This window comes from Martes martes (genome assembly GCF_963455335.1).
Source record: "Martes martes genome assembly, chromosome: 15".
Taxonomy (NCBI): Eukaryota; Metazoa; Chordata; class Mammalia; order Carnivora; family Mustelidae; genus Martes; species Martes martes.
Window position 1 is genome coordinate 27,245,555 of NC_137903.1, and position 17,130 is coordinate 27,262,684.

Below are 17,130 nucleotides of genomic sequence, written 5' to 3' on the forward strand. Positions count from 1 at the left end.
AGTTACTGGTCAGTGGCTGGCAGAGCCAGAATGTGCACCTGGCATTGTCTCAGTCCAAAACCCAGGACTGGGTATTGTAAATTGCTTTGGGCTTTCAGCAGAGAATGGGAGGAAGGGCAATCTGGCAGAAGGATCAGCATTTGCAAAAGCCTAGAGAAATGAAAAGAAAAGTCCATATTTGGAGAACTAGAAATTCATCGAGGCCCAAATGCCAGAGGGAAAGTAGAGCAAGATGAACCCTGAGTAGGTGAGAGCCAGCTGATAGAGGCCTTTGTAATCTCACACTAAAGAAGCTTAGAGCTCAGATGCCTGGGTGGCTCAGTGGGTTAAGCCTCTCCCTTCAGCTCCAGTCCTGATCTCAGGGTTCTGGGATCGAGCCCCGCTCAGCAGGGAGTCTCTGCTTCCTCTTCTCTGCTTGCCTCTTCTCTGCTTGCCTCTCTGCCCACTTGTGATCTCTGTCTGTCAAAAAAATAAATAATTTTAAAAATGCAATTTAAAACTCAATTCTGTGGACAATGGAAGTTTCTGAGGGTTTTATACAGTGAGCAACTCATAATAGTTAACTTTTATGAAGCATTTGCCAGCCATCACACTAAGAACCTGCCTAAATTATCATTTAATCTTGACAAAGATTCAGTGAGCTAGTGCTTTTTTAAAGATTTTATGACTATTCTTTTTTACATTTTTATTTTTTATTATTTTTAATAATACCATTTTATTTATAAATAATAAGTAATATTTTAATAAATACACATTTATTATTTTTAAATAATAAATATACTCTCTATACCCAACATGGGGCCCAAACTCACAACCCAGAGATCAAGAGTCATGTGCTCCATGACTGAGCCAGCCAGGTACCCCTGAAACACCACTATTTTATTCGCATTTTTCAGATGAGATCATTCTCTTGATCAGTAATGTACTCAAGATCATAGGCTGGCCAGGGTCAGAAACTTGGTTCTATGTGACTCCTGAGTCTCTTTTAACCAGCACCAAAAGAATTAATCCCAGTGCCCTGAGCCATCCATGTAAGAATATAATAAACTGCCTTCTCTCTCAGCATGTAGGATAGCACTAGCTATATACCATCCTCGGGAGAATTGAGAAAATTGTCAGCTCCTCAAAGTTTCTGTGTTCTGTGATTCATATAAGGGCTGCACCGCCCGATTGTCTCCCAGACAAGCTCTCTGGGGCCACCATTCTGGCTGCGATATGGGAGCAGGGAGCTGGAGCAGAGAGTTCCCAAGCAAGACTAGTTAGAAAACAGCCCCGCTGTTTCTGAAAAGAAGTAACAGGAGTCAAAACTTGAAAGTCTAGCCCAGTGCCTTGCACACGATAGGCACTTCAAGAAGCATTCAGGGAGGGGAGAAAAGGACGGTGGGATTGAAGAAGGAACTAAGTGTTGTAGAGATAAAAACACTGGAGTTGGTAATAAATGAAATAGAGAGAGTTTCCCCAATTTAAGAAGACAAGGTGCATGGTAGGGAATTCGGCATTCCTTCGCTGGGTTTCGTCTAAATCCCTGAAATTCCTTCCCATCACGCGCTGGAGTTGGTAACTCGGGGGTGTGGTCCTCGCAGGGTCTGGAGAGGCGGAGTTTACCATTGGAACAGAGCAAAGGGGCGGGGCCTGCCGCGGGAAATTGCGCCTCGAGGGTGGTGCCTGCCGCGGAGAGGGTGGGACCGAGCCAGAGGGGGCGGCACTCCGCGCTCGAGAGGCGTGGCCTAGGGGACTGGGCCAGTGATTGGGACTGCGGGAGGAATGCCCGGCAGTAGAGGAGGGAGCGCCTGAGAGGAGGTGACGCGGCCGCGGAGGTGACGCTGTGTGGTCGCGCGCCCCTTCCGGCGCGAGGAGGGCGCTGAAGATCCGGGGCCCTTCGGCCGCAGGCCGCCTCCAGCGCCGCGGGATGTAGCGCGGGGGACCGCGGCCCCCAGCAGAGCCCGCCCGCCGGCCGTAAGTTCCCCCCGGGCTGCCGCGGCGAGCGGGTGGGCGAGGATCGGCCGCAGCACTGGGACCCCTGGGAGCCTCGGCCCAGACCTGAGGCGGGGACAGCCTGTGGGGCTGACCCGCCCGGACACGCGGGGGTCTCGAGTTCCCCCACCCCGAAGCCGGCAGCTCCTCCCGGCTGCTCCGCGGTCGGGGTTGTAAACATTTCCGGCCCCTCCCACTGCGCGCCGCCTCCGAGGCGGCCTCCAAGGCAGTCTAAGGGCGGGTGGGCTGCTCGTTCTCGGCTTAACCCCCCGGCTGCCAACAGTCCTGGTGAGTGCTGAGTTTTCCCAGCCCTGGCGGGGGGTTGAGACGTCGGGATCCCGGCCCGGGGATCGTATCGGGACGGGCTAGGCCAGAGCTAAGCCGGGTCCCAAGGCCGCTGCGCGAGGCAAGTGAGGAATGGGGGTGTGGGCCTGGGTCGCAGAAGCGCCTCTCTCAGCTTTTGGTGACAGGGGCAGCCCCAAGGGTCCTCGATCACAAGTCTTTGGCAGATCAGACTGTGACAGTGTGCCCACCTCGACGGGGTGGGAGGCGGGGGGGAGAAAATGAGATTAGTGGACGATTTACCTTGATTTAAGGTAATCCCAAAAGCTGGAACGTGAGCAAAATCGAAACTGGGAGAAAAACGGAATTTTATTCCTTCAGAAATGTCACATTGATGTGTACTATCTTACGTGTGAGATTTTGGGTCTTCAGGCCTTTGGCTTTTAAGAAAATAAAATAGATAAAAGCTTCCCCTCAGTTTCTGGTACTTCTCAGGCTACTGGGAAACTGAGGAGGCGAATTTCAGTTTCTACAATTTCAGGTGCCGGGAGCAATAGGAGGCCTACATACTGCTTTCCTAGATTAACCATACTATTTCCCCCAAGTATTTAAAAGATAGGCGAGAAAACAGCAGGGAATAGATAGGCTGCTGATGTTAATTAAGTTAACACCATAATGGCTGGTTCTTTTCTAATGTGAAGTCCTAGTGGGGTTGTTCACTGCCTTTCTCTCTTGATAGGGGCTGGGTCACCTGTTAGGGTGCAACTGTTGTTGCTGATATTTTAGAGCATCTGTACAGCACCAGGAATTTAGACTGGGAGCTGCTAAGTAGATTGCCCTGTCAGGGTAGCCATTTCCAGCTTGCAGCCACTAAACTTATTTCCGGAGTAACTTCTGTGTTCCCCTATAGCAGTTGGTACTTGGGGAATCAATTTTCTGAAAAACTGGTGTGTGAGGGTCCATCTTAGGGTAGACCGCCACAAAACCATACCTGATTGTGGAATAGAATATGAAAGCCTTCTGTTCTCAGTGGCTAAGAAATTACATGATTCCCAAGGGATTTAAAAATAAATGACCACTTTGCCTGCAAGTAGAAAAGCATCACTAGGCTCACCATTGCTAATGCATAAAGGATTCCACCTTAAGTAGGCTTTTAGGCTGTCTTCAGTTTCTTAAAATCTGGCCTCATTTTATCTGTGGAAGAGTCCCTTATGGAAAAGTGGATTATTCACTGCCCTGGGGACTGTGTTCTTTCAAGCCTGCCTTGGTTCATGCTACGTACACTTCTCGAATGGGCGCTACTTCCATTTTACCTATCAAGATACTTCCTTAAAATCTTCCACAAAACCTTTCCTGGTCATTCCAACTAAAATTGAGCTTTTCTTCTGAATTCCTCCAGCACTTAATGGCATTTAGCTCTGTAGTGATGTTAGTAGAAAAAAGTCATTGCCCCCCTCTTAAAATAGAGGCCAGCAACCTTGTCATACTGCTAATTCTTTGCCTTATCTCTGTAGCCACAATGCCACGGACACTGTAAACAATCAGTAGGTATTGTCAGATGGATAAAGAATAGAATTTGTGTTTCTTTCTAGGCCAGTTAAGTTTCTTCTCTATTTCCCTAGGAAATTTCCTTTGACCCCTGTAATATAAAGCCAAAGTGAACTCTTTTTTTTTTTTTTTTAAGATTCTATTTATTTGACAGAGACACAGGGAGAGAGGGAACAGAAGCAGGGGGAAGTGGGAGAAGGAGAAGCAGGCTTCCCGCTGAGCAAAGGGCCGGAAGCGGGGCTCGATAGCACTCTTACTGTAGGGGCACCTGGGTGGCTCATTTGGTTAAGTGGCTGCCTTTGGCTCATGTCATGATCTCAGGATGTGTTTGGCTCAGGTTATGATCTCAGGGTCCCAGGATAGAGCCCTGCAGCTAGCTGGGAGTCTGCTTCTCCCTCTGCCCCTCCCCCTGCTCCTGCTTCTCCCTCTGCCTCTCTCCCCACTCATGTGTGCGCGCGCTTGCTCTCTCTCTCTCTCTCTCTCTCTGTGTCTGTCTTAAATAAATAAATAAAATCTTTAAAAAAAAAAAAAACCTTGCTGTATTATCCTGCCCCGTCTACATGTGATTGCACTGGTGAACTAAACAGTCATGTTCAAACCCAGAAGCTTTATTAATTAATTATGGTGTTGCTATTGTTTTTTCTGGTACTGGTACTTATCAAAGTCATTACATTTTGTCCTTGACATCCATTTGTCTCTAATATCACCCACCAAACTCTGTTCCTCTCACCATTCTCAAAGTTAATTCCCTTTTCCTGCTCAGTAATGTTGGCGGCGTGATTGGTGTTTATAAAGTTTGTAACTATCTTCAATGGAAAGGATCCTTGAAAGTGCCCTGTAGGCAAACCAGTTCCAACTGATTGGCTTTTAGGCATGTACCTAGATGAGGTTTCTGAGGTGCACAGTGTAACATGACCGCTCTGATGTAGAACTGTACTGACCGTATGTCTAAAAGCCAAATATTAAAAACAGGGACTGGCATGAAACTCCATCATCAGCCTGAGTATTTTCTTTAATTTTTAATTTTTTATAAAAAATTTGGGTATGGGGTCATGGTATTTGAAAAGCTTATCTGTCTGGGGGTGCCTGGGTGGCTCAGTCATTAAGCATCTGCCTTCAGCCCAGGTCATGATCCCAGGGTCCTGGGATGGAGCCCGCATCGGGCTCCCTGCTCAGCAGGAAGCCTGCTTCTCCCTCTCCCACTCCACCTGCTTGTGTTCCCTCTCTTGCTGTCTCTCTCTGTCAGATAAATAAATAAAATATTTTTTTAAAAAAAAGCTTTTCTGTCTGTAGGATCCAAAGTCTTCTGTTGGGGTAGCTGGAGGAAAGCTACAAGGAAGGTTAGAGTGTGATTTTCCACTTCAGACACTACGTCTATGACACTTAGCATCCAGTGAGAATGCTAAGGCCCACTGCTGCAGTTTGCTAATTTTCAAACATAGGTCTTTGCCTTGACTCATTTTCCCCTAGCAGTGCTATGAAGCCACATCCCCTAACAGAGCAGATGTCGTGAAGATGGCCGCATTCTTTGACTTTACAAAAACTAATCTTGCTTTGGAATGATAGAGTTGGGCAGGTGTAGTTGGACCCTACCCATGCCTATGCACAGAATCTCTAAGAGTCCAGAAACCCCGGCTTAAAAATTTGCAGAAGAAGCTCGATGCCTTTGACCCCAGGGAAGGAGTGTGCTTGGAAAACTTGGGAACTGGTTCTCAGAATGAATGTCTCCAGAAACTGTGAGGGAAGTAAACTGTCTGGCTAACTGGCTGGTGATTAAGAATCAGTTCTTTCCCCAAGTATGGCAGAGGATTATCTTATTTATAGGAGCACAAACACCTCCCTGCCTCCACAGCTCTTTTCTCTAAAGATCATAGGTTTATCCAGTTGGAAAGCTTAGTGGTAAAGATTTTTATTAGCTTGAATTGAAGAAATCCCATCAAAAATGTACTCAGTGGAGTTTGGCCCAGTTACAATTTGTTACACTGGGTGTGGTGAGTTTGAGGGGAAATGTGTTTCCTCTAAAATACTAAGGATATAGAAAGGTGGCAGAAAGTTGAAGTATGTTTGGCTCTCCTGAGCGCTCCCAGAATCGGTCTTAATACCATACGGGTTTATGCTGGTTTTATAGAATAAAGACAAAAACGCTTGCTTGTAATAATTCCCAGTTGTTTGTGACTGGTCACCCTGTCAGAAGTTATATTTCCAGGTCCCAGTATTACTTGCTCTTCTCTCTTGCCAGAACTCCAATCCCTATCTTTCCCTTTCCTGTCTCTGTGTTGCTACAGTTTAGAAGACCAAACTGGACAATGGACTTTGCTCACTATGATGACATGATCTCCATTGACCTCCATTGTATGTACTTTACATGATGCATGATGCCATATCTTGTATGATGAGTCATAGCTGGTGGCTGATTTGTGAGTTAATTGGGATGTCTGTTAGGTGTAGTGACCGGGCCTGGAAGTCAATGCTGAGGGGAGGTGTAGGAGTTAGGGATAGAGGAGCTGGCGGGCATCAGAAGAATTAACAGAGAGTGATTTGGACTGAAAGGGAGAAGACATGATGGCCAAGAGACAGAGATCATCCTAGGAGAACACTAGACTTGAGGGCGTTAAAACTTTGCAGATCAAATGAGGAAATCAGTGAGAATACCATGCTGGATTCTGCATTGGATCTCTGACCCTAACTGCCCAACTTACACTTTGACTCTGTTAGTCTCATTGCCTCTAGTGAAACAGTGACAGAGCATTCGAAATAATTGAATTTAGTATGTGACCATTCTAGGTTATGAGTTCTCTCCCCCCGCTGCCCTCCTGGGACTGTGAAATTGTATCACTGACTCTGTACGTATTACAAGTGACGTCATGCCATCCTTTGATGACACCTGTTTAGCTGTGTATTTTGCACAGTACCTTAGAATGCCTTAGGGTGCTAGTGCTAAATGTATTTGTTAAATACTCCATGAATATTTTGGCTTACTCTGGGGGAAAAGGAGAAAGCCCCACAAGCATAAGAAAAAGTACATAAACCCTTAGTTGGTGACAAGAAGCTAATAAGTCATATGCTTGCTGACTAGAATGCTGTCCCCTCCATGCATTCATTCTGAAATATGGGTTCTGACCAAAATCAAGGGTACATAGTACAGAACCTGAGTTGTTTTGTTTTTTTTTTCCACCCTGGCAGCAGTGTTCTAGGCTAAGTGTATGCTCCCAGTTCAGGCTTGTCCAAAGTGCGGAAAGCTTTTCTTCGTTTCTCTAGTATAAATTATTTCTTAGTAAAGTTGTTAATTCAGTAGTACTTCACTCTAAGGAAATTTGTTTTGCGGCCAACCCGTTGATAAAGATTTCCCAGTGTTTCTTATGGGGATTGCCTATTTCCTGAGGTTTCCAGGGGCTTCCAGTTGCCTGTTCTCCTTAGGCTCAGTTGTTGGCTTTGACTATGGGTTGGTATCTGTCTTGTCGGAATCTCGCCCATTTGAAGGAAGAACTGTCTATGTGTCGACACCGTGTAAAAGTCTGTTGTGCAGTGAGTTACTGTTTGCTCTCGAACCAAATTTGCCTGTTGCTTTCAGATGTCCTTGTGAGTTGAGCATAGCATGACTTTTGAAACTTAAGGACTGCCCTCATCTGACTACTTATATCCAATTATAATCCCTGAGAAGGAACTGTAATTAGTATTAGATAAAAAGAGAACTGGTATGAGCTATCAAAGATATTTATGTAGTGAACAGCGGTGGGAATGTCTCTCTCATGAGCAGTCATGGTTACTGCTTATTATAAAAGGTTTGGGTTCCCTAAGCTTCCATTTCCTCTCTGGTAATGCAGCCCGCTCCCTGTGCAGGCGCTGCTTGACCCTCTCTGCATTGCCCTGTGGTCATTGGGTTCAGATAGCCAGTGCATAAAAATGCTAATATTCTGGTCATTAGTGTTGCTATGAGTAATAAGCTCCCTTCTTTTGGGTGGAGGGATAGTAATATACAAAATGGTGAATATCTTTGGACACTTTTCCTCTCTTTTCAATATCATTTTCATCTCCCTGAGGCCTGATTGAAAGACCACTGCCTGAAGTCCAGCTCAGGAAAACCTCAAGTATTAAAAGTTTTTCCTAGAAAACTGACTTCTAGGTTTCTCTGGTTTTCCTTAGGGATTTGTGTACTTGTCTCTAGTTTCTGAAAAACTAATGTGAATGGGGCTTGGATTATGAGCTACGGTGTTTGTGACAAGCTGAGCTGGTTGTTTGGTATGTGTTTGGCAAAGGGCAAGGCTGGGGCTGCCTCCTTGTCTTCAACTTCCTGCTCCCAGGTAAGTTATTGCTTGCTTTAAGGAGAGATTATGATGAAAGCTTGTTATCCACGTGTTGAACCCAGGCTATAATCCTACAATAGAATTAGTAGACATTGCAGAGAAATTAACCAGGACATCTGGCTCACAATCAGGTTCCTTCTGCATGTGGTGCACACTTGGCAGAGCATTTGTAGAAAAAGCCCACCCGAGTTCAGTTGGCATTTGATTTGTTTCAAGCTTGGGTGGTCTTGAAATACAGTTGACCTTTGAACAACACAGAGGTTAGGGGCACTGATCCCCACACAGTTGAAAATCCTCAGATAACTTTGGACTTCCCAGAAGTTAACTCCTAACAGCATACTGTTGACCAGAAGTCTTACCAATAACATAAACAGTTGAACACATATTTTATATGTTACATGTATTACATTCTGCATTCTTATAATAAAGCTAGAAAAAAGAAACTTATTAAGAAAATCCTAAGGAAGATAAAATATATTTACAGGACTGTACATATACGTCTTGAAGAAAATCTGCATATAGGTGGACCCTCGCAGTTCAAGCCTGTGTTTGTTGAAGGGTCATCTGCAATTACAGCCAGGACCTGGCCTCCTATTTTTGCACTTCACTCTCAGAGCCAAGCCTTTCTTGGGCAGAATAGCTTTGGGAATGGTAGGTTAGACTCTTCTCGTTAAATGGGCTCCACACCTTTGGCAGGGGGTGGTTGAGGGTGAGTCACTGGTTTTCTGTGGTGACAATTTGGTACAATAACCACAGATCCTTTGAAGACAACCAGTCAGATGTTATATTTTCAGCCTTATCTGTAAGATTAGTGAAGTTCTGGGGCACCTGTGTGGCTCAGTGGGTTAAAGCCTATGCCTTCAGCTCAGGTCGTGATCCCAGGGTCTTGGGATCGAGCCCCGAATTGGGCTCTCCGCTCAGCGGGGAGCCTGCTTCTCCCTCTCTGCCCGCCTCTCTGCCTACTTGTGATCTCTGTTGTCAAATAAATAAACAAAATTAAAAAAAAAAAAAAAGATTAGTGAAGTTCCGAGTCAAGACTAACATTGAAGAGGGAGAACAAGGAATAGATTTTAATTTAGCAATCACCTAGACTTCAGAATTGGAGATAGGGTGTCAGCTGATTAGCTGTGTCTTACTCAGGGTTGACTCGTGGTCATGAAAATGGAAGAGGAATCAATTGCCAATACCCTTCTTGTTTGTGTTTGCTTTCAGTGTTCACCATCACAGGGAGATCTCTGCCCCCTGGGGCTGAGAGACCCCAACCTTTCCCCAAGCTGAAGCTGCAGGGTTTTGGGGTACCAGCCAGATGACTTCTCACAGAGGATCTGTGGTGGCACAGGGCAATGGAGCTCCGGCCAGTAACAGGGAAACGGACACGGTGGAGCTGGCTGAACTGGGACCCCTGCTAGAAGAGAAGGGCAAACGGGTAATCGCCAGCCCAACCAAAGTAAGTTGTCTTCCCAGGAGTCATTGCCTTGATCAGAACTTCTCATTAGGCCTGTGTCAGTGTCCATTTTTCTAAGATCTCACCTCTCTCCCCAAAGGAGGAACCATAGCACCCTGGGAATATCTCTATCCCAGGCTTATCTTACTACATTACATGTCTCTTACTTATTTGTATCCTTTTCGCACAGTAAGCTTTTGCAAGTTCACTCATCTTTATAACCCCAGGACTTAATTAACACAAGGCCTAAAGTCCAGTAAGTAATTAGTAAATGCCTGTGAATGAATGAAGCATCAGTTAGGATTAGGTTTGGCTTCGTATAACAGACAAAAACCCCTATAGTCTTGACAAGAAGGTGTGTCTCATGTAAAAGAATTCTAGAAGTAATCCATCCTAGGCTGATAACAGAGGCTCCACTCCAGTCAGGCCCTGTCTTGCTCCCCTCCTCCATTGTCAGTGTTACCCATCACACTCCCCTACCAGCCACCAGAAGAGAGGAAGGGGAAAGAGAAGAAGGGCCCACCCTTTCTGGAAGTACCTCACAACCCTTGCATTTACATCCCATAGGCCGGAACTTCGTTACATAGTTATATTCAGCTGCAGTGGAATGCAGACAAAGTAGTCTCTTCTTTGGGCCTGAGTAAAATTACAGGAACATTGCCACCCTGAGTAAAACCAAGGACTTTGTTACTGAGGAAGAGAGAGAGAGAATGGATATTGAGATAGGCAAGCAGAAATCTGTACCACAAAATTTAAGAGGGACCATTTGTTTCCCAGGGACCATCAACGGGAGAGAGAAAGAGAAGGAGCTGAACCGCCTGGCTCTCCGTCTCCATGGTTTAGAGCCTTGGGACTGAGAGAAAAGTCTCTCTCCTTGATAGGGAAGTGCTCTCGTGTGTGCACACTTTGTGTCAAGGGTCCCTGGGGTACAGGACTCAGTGCTGCTGCTTTCTACAGAACCAGTCTGGAGGCCCTGAGACCCTTGGGAGCTGCAAGGAAGACAAAGTTACAGTCACAACATAATCCCCAGAGTCCGTGAACCGGGAACTATAAACAGATTTAAATTCTTAAGGGAATCTCTGAGACTCTGTCTCTTCCATAGTTTCGAGAATTTAGTGGTCTAGAATAGAGAGAGATTTGGGAAATTGGGGACAGTTGAGAACCACTGTCCGAGAGGAGGAGGGGCCTCCAAACTTAAAGAACATTCAGGACTGGCGTGGCAGTCCAGTATCCCTTTCACGTCAGCCCCCATCCATCTACCTCCCGGGTGCTGAATCGAGCACTCTCTCCAGCGCTTGCAAAGTATTAACAAGCTTGAGCTACAGTGTTATAAACTCATTAACTCTCATGCTTTTGGAGAAAAAGCCACAAGGTCCTATGTGTAGGAGTGTGGCCAGGCAGGAAGTGTTGAGTTTGGGTTTCTCTGGATCTTTCTGATCTGGACTAGCAGAGTCTATGAGACGGCTCTTAGGATTGGTTTTTGTGTATTTTTCAACCCTGTAGGCTGAAGAAGAACAAGCATGCCCGGTGCCCCAGGAAGAGGAGGAGGAGGTGCGGGTACTGACGCTTCCCCTGCAGGCCCACCATGCCATGGAGAAGATGGAGGAGTTTGTGTATAAGGTACAGCCCAGTAGCTTCTGTCCTGGAACAAGGGCAGTGGGCTTCCCTGGGATGCTCCTAGCTGGCATCCACGCATTGGACTGAAGAACTTTTACTCCCTCATGTGGGTTTGTCTTTACTTAGGGTGAAGGAAATCAAGGGGAAGGGTAGCTACATTTTTACTACCTACCATGTTAGGCAGTGCTCAGAATATATTCTAAAACAGAAGTTCTTAGCTTTTATTTTTTTTTTTTTTTTAAGCGATGGATCCCTTTGGCAATTGTTAGAATTTTCTAATTTTTAAAAATTCCAAAATTTTAATGTGGGCTCCTTTTATGCACATATTAGACAGGCATTAATGACAAGTGATAATGTATTTTATTAAAATTTACACTTCTAAGCAGTGAAGAGTAACAATATTTTGATATCTGTAAAACTAGTTTATGAAATTCTCTCCCATTTCCATGGGTGACAGTCACAGGTTCTAGCACTACTGTGCTTTTGGTCACGTTTATAATTGAAGGGAGTGTTAGATTCCAGGTAGAGGTGAGTGAAAATGAAAGATCATTTTTTTCCATCCGGATTTCCACCCCTCCCTAGATTCTATCTGTTGTCTGTGTGTCCTGGGTTAAGAACCCCTGCTCTGTAAAGACATAGTCCCAACCTAGGAAGGACTTAGAATCTACTGGGGGGAAAGGATTGAGCAGGGGGCAAATAGAATCTTCTGGATTAGAGGGGCAAAGGAAGGATAAAATGTATGTTTTTGAAACCGTTATATATAATTTCTATTTCTTTGTTTTCATTCACTATTTTTACTTAATTGTGAAATTTCAAGTAGCTTAAAGAAAGTCCTGCCGTATTTTTTTTCAAGATTGAGATACATTTATCTAAGGCATATCCAGATAAACTAACATGATGCAAGAACAAAGGCATTAGCAAAAATTGGTCAAGATATACAGTACTGTGATGGGCTCGTTCATACTGTGTCTTGGATATCTGCAAGTCCAGGCTGATTCCCTTGTCCTTGTGGAAACTACCATTCTTTAGGGCCCTTCTTATAGTGTATATATTCCAGGTCTGGGAAGGACGCTGGAGGGTCATCCCATATGACGTACTCCCTGATTGGCTGAAGGACAATGACTACTTGCTACATGGCCACAGACCACCTATGCCCTCCTTCCGGGCTTGCTTCAAGAGCATTTTCCGCATCCATACAGAAACTGGCAACATCTGGACCCATCTGCTTGGTGAGTGATTGGGGCGGGGAAGAAATCCAGTGTTTTGGTCTCCTTAAATGCCAGAGGGATTATATAGCCTTTGTCCAGGGGAAGGAAAAGAACAAAGTTGTTCTGACTGGTTGATTGATCCTTGATCACTGATCTTTGAGACTAGAAAAGGAAGGCCTAGAACCAAGAGAAGAAATTGGAACTAGATGTTCTTTTGGGATTCCTGGCAGAACTGTCCTCCGTGGAGACAGTCGCTTCTATCTCATGAATTCCCACTGTCCAAACAAAATGCCAACATTTCAAAAAGTACTGTTTTAGTCTGAGTTTCTATGACTGGTACCATTTTCTCCTGAAATTTTAGACTTCAGTTCTGAACTCTATTGTTTTGGTGCTGATTTAACACCATCAAGTTGCATGTACTGTCTTAGGCTTTTTTTTTTTTTTTTCTTTTCTCTCCTCTAGGTTTTGTCCTGTTTCTCTTTTTGGGAATCTTGACCATGCTCAGACCAAATATGTACTTCATGGCCCCTCTACAGGAGAAGGTGGTTTTTGGAATGTTCTTTTTGGGTGCAGTGCTCTGCCTCAGTTTCTCCTGGCTCTTTCACACCGTTTATTGTCATTCAGAGAAAGTCTCTCGGACTTTTTCCAAGTGAGTTGAAAGAACGTCAGTACGGAAAGACCACACACTACTGTCACATCTTGTGATATGAGCTGACCGGGTGCTGAAAGCTCCAGTCACTCCTAAAGGTTCCCTGATGTCCCAGAGGAAGGGCTTTCCATTTTGTGGGTATAATTGGGCAGTGAAGTTCTTCTCTTAAATCCTTCATGAAAAAATGCACTGCAGCCTCCTCAACAGATGGATTTTACCTATATGGTACTATTGTTTGTGAAATTTGGGGTACCAGTGGGCTGCTCTTCAAGCCCAAATACTCAGTACTGTCTGACCTTCCCATTGGCCTGAGCCACAGCAGGACATGATAAGGTATTCCTGCTTCGTGCTGCTAATGCTCCTACCCACTCGTCCAGCTGGCCTTATCTTTGCTGCCCACGCACTGCTGGAAGCCCCAGATGTCCATCCTCTAATGCTTTTTAGATTCCCCAACTCTGTGCCCAGAATTCTGTTTATTTGCTTGCTGTTGGTAGTGGTGGTATTGGTTTTGGTGGTGGCAGCGGCAGGTTATTTTGGCTTTCCCATAACACCAGTAACAGGAATACATTTTCATCATTAAAAAAGTCAACTAAATCAGAACAGTACCTCTTAGGAGTACTCCCAGTTCCAGGGTTTTGTTTTGGGAACGCAAGTGATCAGAACTGAAGAACATTCAGAGCCCTTTGTGAATGGGAAGCTGGGTATGAGCTAGTGACAGAAATCCTAAACTGAAGTCTCCACTAGGGGGAGATTTGGCCGCTCACAACTAAGGGAAGGGATGAAGTCCTGGGATCCCAGATTCTTAGAAACTTTTCCATAGCAAAATAGACGCGCTTCACCTGGTGGGTTTTTGATCCAGGATGCAGGATAGATTGTATGGGAATGAGGGAAGGCTGAGTGGAGCTGTTCAAATCTGGGAGCAGGTAAACAGAAAGAACAAATTCAACAAGCCTTAGGATTTCTTCATTTCTCCCACTGATTCATTTCATGTTTATGGCTCTTTTTTTAGACTGGATTATTCAGGGATTGCTCTACTGATTATGGGGAGCTTTGTCCCCTGGCTCTATTACTCCTTCTACTGCTCCCCACAGCCACGGCTCATCTACCTCTCCATCGTCTGTGTCCTGGGCATTTCTGCCATCATCGTAGCACAGTGGGACCGGTTTGCCACTCCTAAGCACCGGCAGACAAGAGCAGGTGGGTAGGAAGACATAGAGGTAAACTTCATTTATATTCGGCCCTTGAGTCTAATAGGCCTAACCCTGGACCCTAAGGTTTGCAGTTGGGGGACCCCACCAAGCCCTGATTTGTGTTTAGAACACAGAAAGCACCAAGAATTTTCAAAGTTCAATTCTCCCCCGTGTTTCATAGTATTTCAGTGCCATGCTGGCAAGACAGGTAACTACCAAGCTGGTCAATTCGCTGTAAGTATAGAAGTGATTGCTCTCAAATTTGGTTTGAGAAAGTTAAAAAATATACAGAGCCATTTTAGTGACCCAAGTCCTAGGCAAGGGAATGGAAGGCTTGGTTTGGTGAATTAAAAAACAAAACAAAACAAAAAACCTTGAGCATAAACACTGGTCACAACTATTGTAACAGCTACAAACATCAACATCTTTGTCTTGTCTCATCTGGACTCTCCTTTTAAGCTTCATTTTTACAGCAACACATTAGTTACCACTAGGTTTCAGGCCCTTTGGACTTCTTAATATGTGCTGTGTCTTAAACCTTCAGTTAAAAGAATTAAATATTTGTGAGGCACCAGCTGTGTGCTGGCATTGTGCTTTAACAAGGGCACCTACAAAAATGCGGAAGGTCAGCCCTGCCCTCCAGTTAAGTGTAGGGTAGTGATGTTGAGACAGATACCCATTCTTCCTTCCTCTTACTGACTTGTGTGTGTCTGAGCCTTGACAACTTCTGATCTGGGTATGTCTGTCTACTCAGGAGGTCAGAGTCCCGTTGCTTAAGTTTTTTATGAACTTAATGGAAAAGCTGCCCAGCTCCTCTCTGACTTGGAAGCCACCCACCTGAAGCCTTGCCATTTAGGTTCTGTATCCAAGTTAGCCATGAGAGGTGTTTGACATAGGCTTTTGGCCAAGGCTTCATATTTCTTAACAAATAATTAAGAATGTTGGATGTTTGTTCTCGGTGCTCCTTAAAAGGAAATAGCTAGATTAGCACGAACACAGAGAGCCTTCTTCCCATTCTGGATGTTGAAGAAATGTCTGCTGTCTATTATCCGCCATGTGGTTGAGTTTCCTAAACATGTCCTGTTCACCAGAAAATAGCTAATTGTGACAATACACATCTGAATTCTAGAGTAAGACAGTGGTGCTTGCCATGTGGTGGCTATTTCCTTGACGATCTTATGTCTGCTTTGTTCAGGAGTGTTCCTGGGACTTGGCTTGAGTGGTGTTGTGCCCACCATGCACTTTACTATCGCTGAGGGCTTTGTCAAGGCCACCACAGTGGGCCAGATGGGCTGGTTCTTCCTCATGGCTGTGATGTACATCACCGGAGCCGGCCTTTATGCTGCGCGAATTCCTGAGCGTTTCTTTCCTGGGAAATTTGACATATGGGTAAGAAGGGACTCTTCCAGCGGGGCCTATGATGTGAGTGACCAGCCAAAGTTAAAGGTCTGAGTACAAGGCGGTAAGAAACATAGGGACCGCGTAATGTAGTGTTTCAGGGTACCTGTATATACACAGGGAGAAACGGCAGGGGAATAACCAGTATTAACATTTTGATGTATCTCTCACAAGATTTATAAAAAATTTTCTACAACAAATACATCACTTTTATGATGTAAAAAGACTTTTAAGGAGACACTAGAAGAGGCAAATGCCTGCTACTTACTTCTGATCTCCCCTTGCCACTGTCCTAAAGGCCCTTCTCTTGTCATTCCTACAGTTCCAGTCTCATCAGATTTTCCATGTCCTGGTGGTGGCCGCAGCCTTTGTCCACTTCTACGGGGTCTCCAACCTTCAAGAATTCCGTTACGGCCTAGAGGGCGGCTGTACTGATGACTCCCTTCTCTGAGCCTTCCTACCTGAGGGGTGGAGGAGGAACTTCCCAAGTGCTTTTAAAAATAACTTCTTTGTTGACGTGAGAGGAAGAGTCTGAGTTGTCTGTTTCTAGAAGAAATCTCTTAGAGAATTCAGTACCAACCAAGCTTCAGCCCACTTTCACACCCACTGGGCAATACTTTCCATTTCCCTAGCTGAGGAGGGCGGAGATGGCCCAATTTAGCCATGCCTGTCTTCAGCAGCTCCCCCTTGTTGGCAAGGCAACTACCGTCCCCTCACAGAGACAGTACTTCGAAGCTCATGTTGAGATTTTACCCCTCCTCCAGCCATTTTGGGAAAAAATGATGGACTGGGACTCTTCAGAAATTCTCTTTCTGGAGGAAAATATCCCTCCCTTACCCCCATCCTTACTTTGTAACCTGGCTTATAACAGGCCATCCATTTTTGTAGCACACTTTTCAAAAACAATTAGAACCTGGTCCCATCTTTCTCGGGCCTGGATCTGCTTTTACAGCAGGAAGAACAAAGCCACCAACTTTTACATAGCCCGGCTAATCATGGAAGTGTGTCCAGGCTTCAAGTAACTTGACTTTTAATTTTTTTTTTTTTTCTTGGCAGAGTAATGTAAAATTAAAATGGGGAAAGATATTTAATATTTAATACTAAGCTTTAAAAAGAAACCTGCTATCATTGCTATGTATCTTGATGCAAAGACTATGATGATAATAAAAGAAAGTACAGAAGACACTCGGCATTCGAAGATTTAACATGTGTGGTCTCAACTATTTGTACACAACTCCAAAGGATTAAAACCAGTAACATAGTTTCAGATTCTGCTGAGATACAAACTTGAATCATAGTCATTGATTGACAGGCTGGCATATGCGGGCCAATGAATGAGCCTAATTGAATTCCTAGCATATGCTTCTCAATACAACTTTATTTTTCTCTACTTACCACACAGACATTGTGCTAGAGAGTTTGGTTTGCTGTAGTAGTATTAATTAGAAGATTCTCGAAGGTGTTGGGAATATATCCCTGTGATCAAATCTCTACTGAATATTACTTAAGAGTTTCA

The 17,130-nt window shown here is 44.8% G+C and overlaps 1 protein-coding gene across 6 annotated transcripts; it reads left to right on the forward strand.

Annotated features, from left to right (window-relative positions):
• Positions 1–1,755: 1,755 nt before the first annotated feature.
• Positions 1,756–16,797, forward strand: ADIPOR1 (adiponectin receptor 1). 6 transcript variants are annotated; one of them, XM_080825120.1, is made up of 10 exons: positions 1,774–1,956; positions 6,090–6,156; positions 8,593–8,759; positions 9,321–9,555; positions 11,056–11,172; positions 12,227–12,398; positions 12,840–13,026; positions 14,036–14,223; positions 15,412–15,605; positions 15,937–16,797. In XM_080825120.1, the coding sequence occupies exons 4-10, from the start codon at positions 9,415–9,417 to the stop codon at positions 16,063–16,065; spliced, it is 1,128 nt and encodes a 375-aa protein (XP_080681246.1). In that variant the 5' UTR covers positions 1,774–1,956; positions 6,090–6,156; positions 8,593–8,759; positions 9,321–9,414; the 3' UTR covers positions 16,066–16,797. The 6 variants fall into 6 exon arrangements, with proteins under 6 accessions (XP_080681243.1, XP_080681244.1, XP_080681246.1 ...); XM_080825118.1 differs by lacking the exon at positions 8,593–8,759 and having other exon boundaries at positions 1,769–1,956; XM_080825119.1 differs by lacking the exon at positions 6,090–6,156.
• Positions 16,798–17,130: the final 333 nt, after the last annotated feature.

Bases quoted from the DNA above. Each gene is read 5' to 3' on its own strand.
- ADIPOR1 (XM_080825117.1), top strand. From the start codon at position 9,415: ATGACTTCTCACAGAGGATCTGTGGTGGCACAGGGCAATGGAGCTCCG. The intron at 11,173-12,226 runs GTACAGCCCAGT...TATATATTCCAG, and splicing joins TGGAGGAGTTTGTGTATAAG to GTCTGGGAAGGACGCTGGAG. The intron at 12,399-12,839 runs GTGAGTGATTGG...TCTCTCCTCTAG, and splicing joins CATCTGGACCCATCTGCTTG to GTTTTGTCCTGTTTCTCTTT.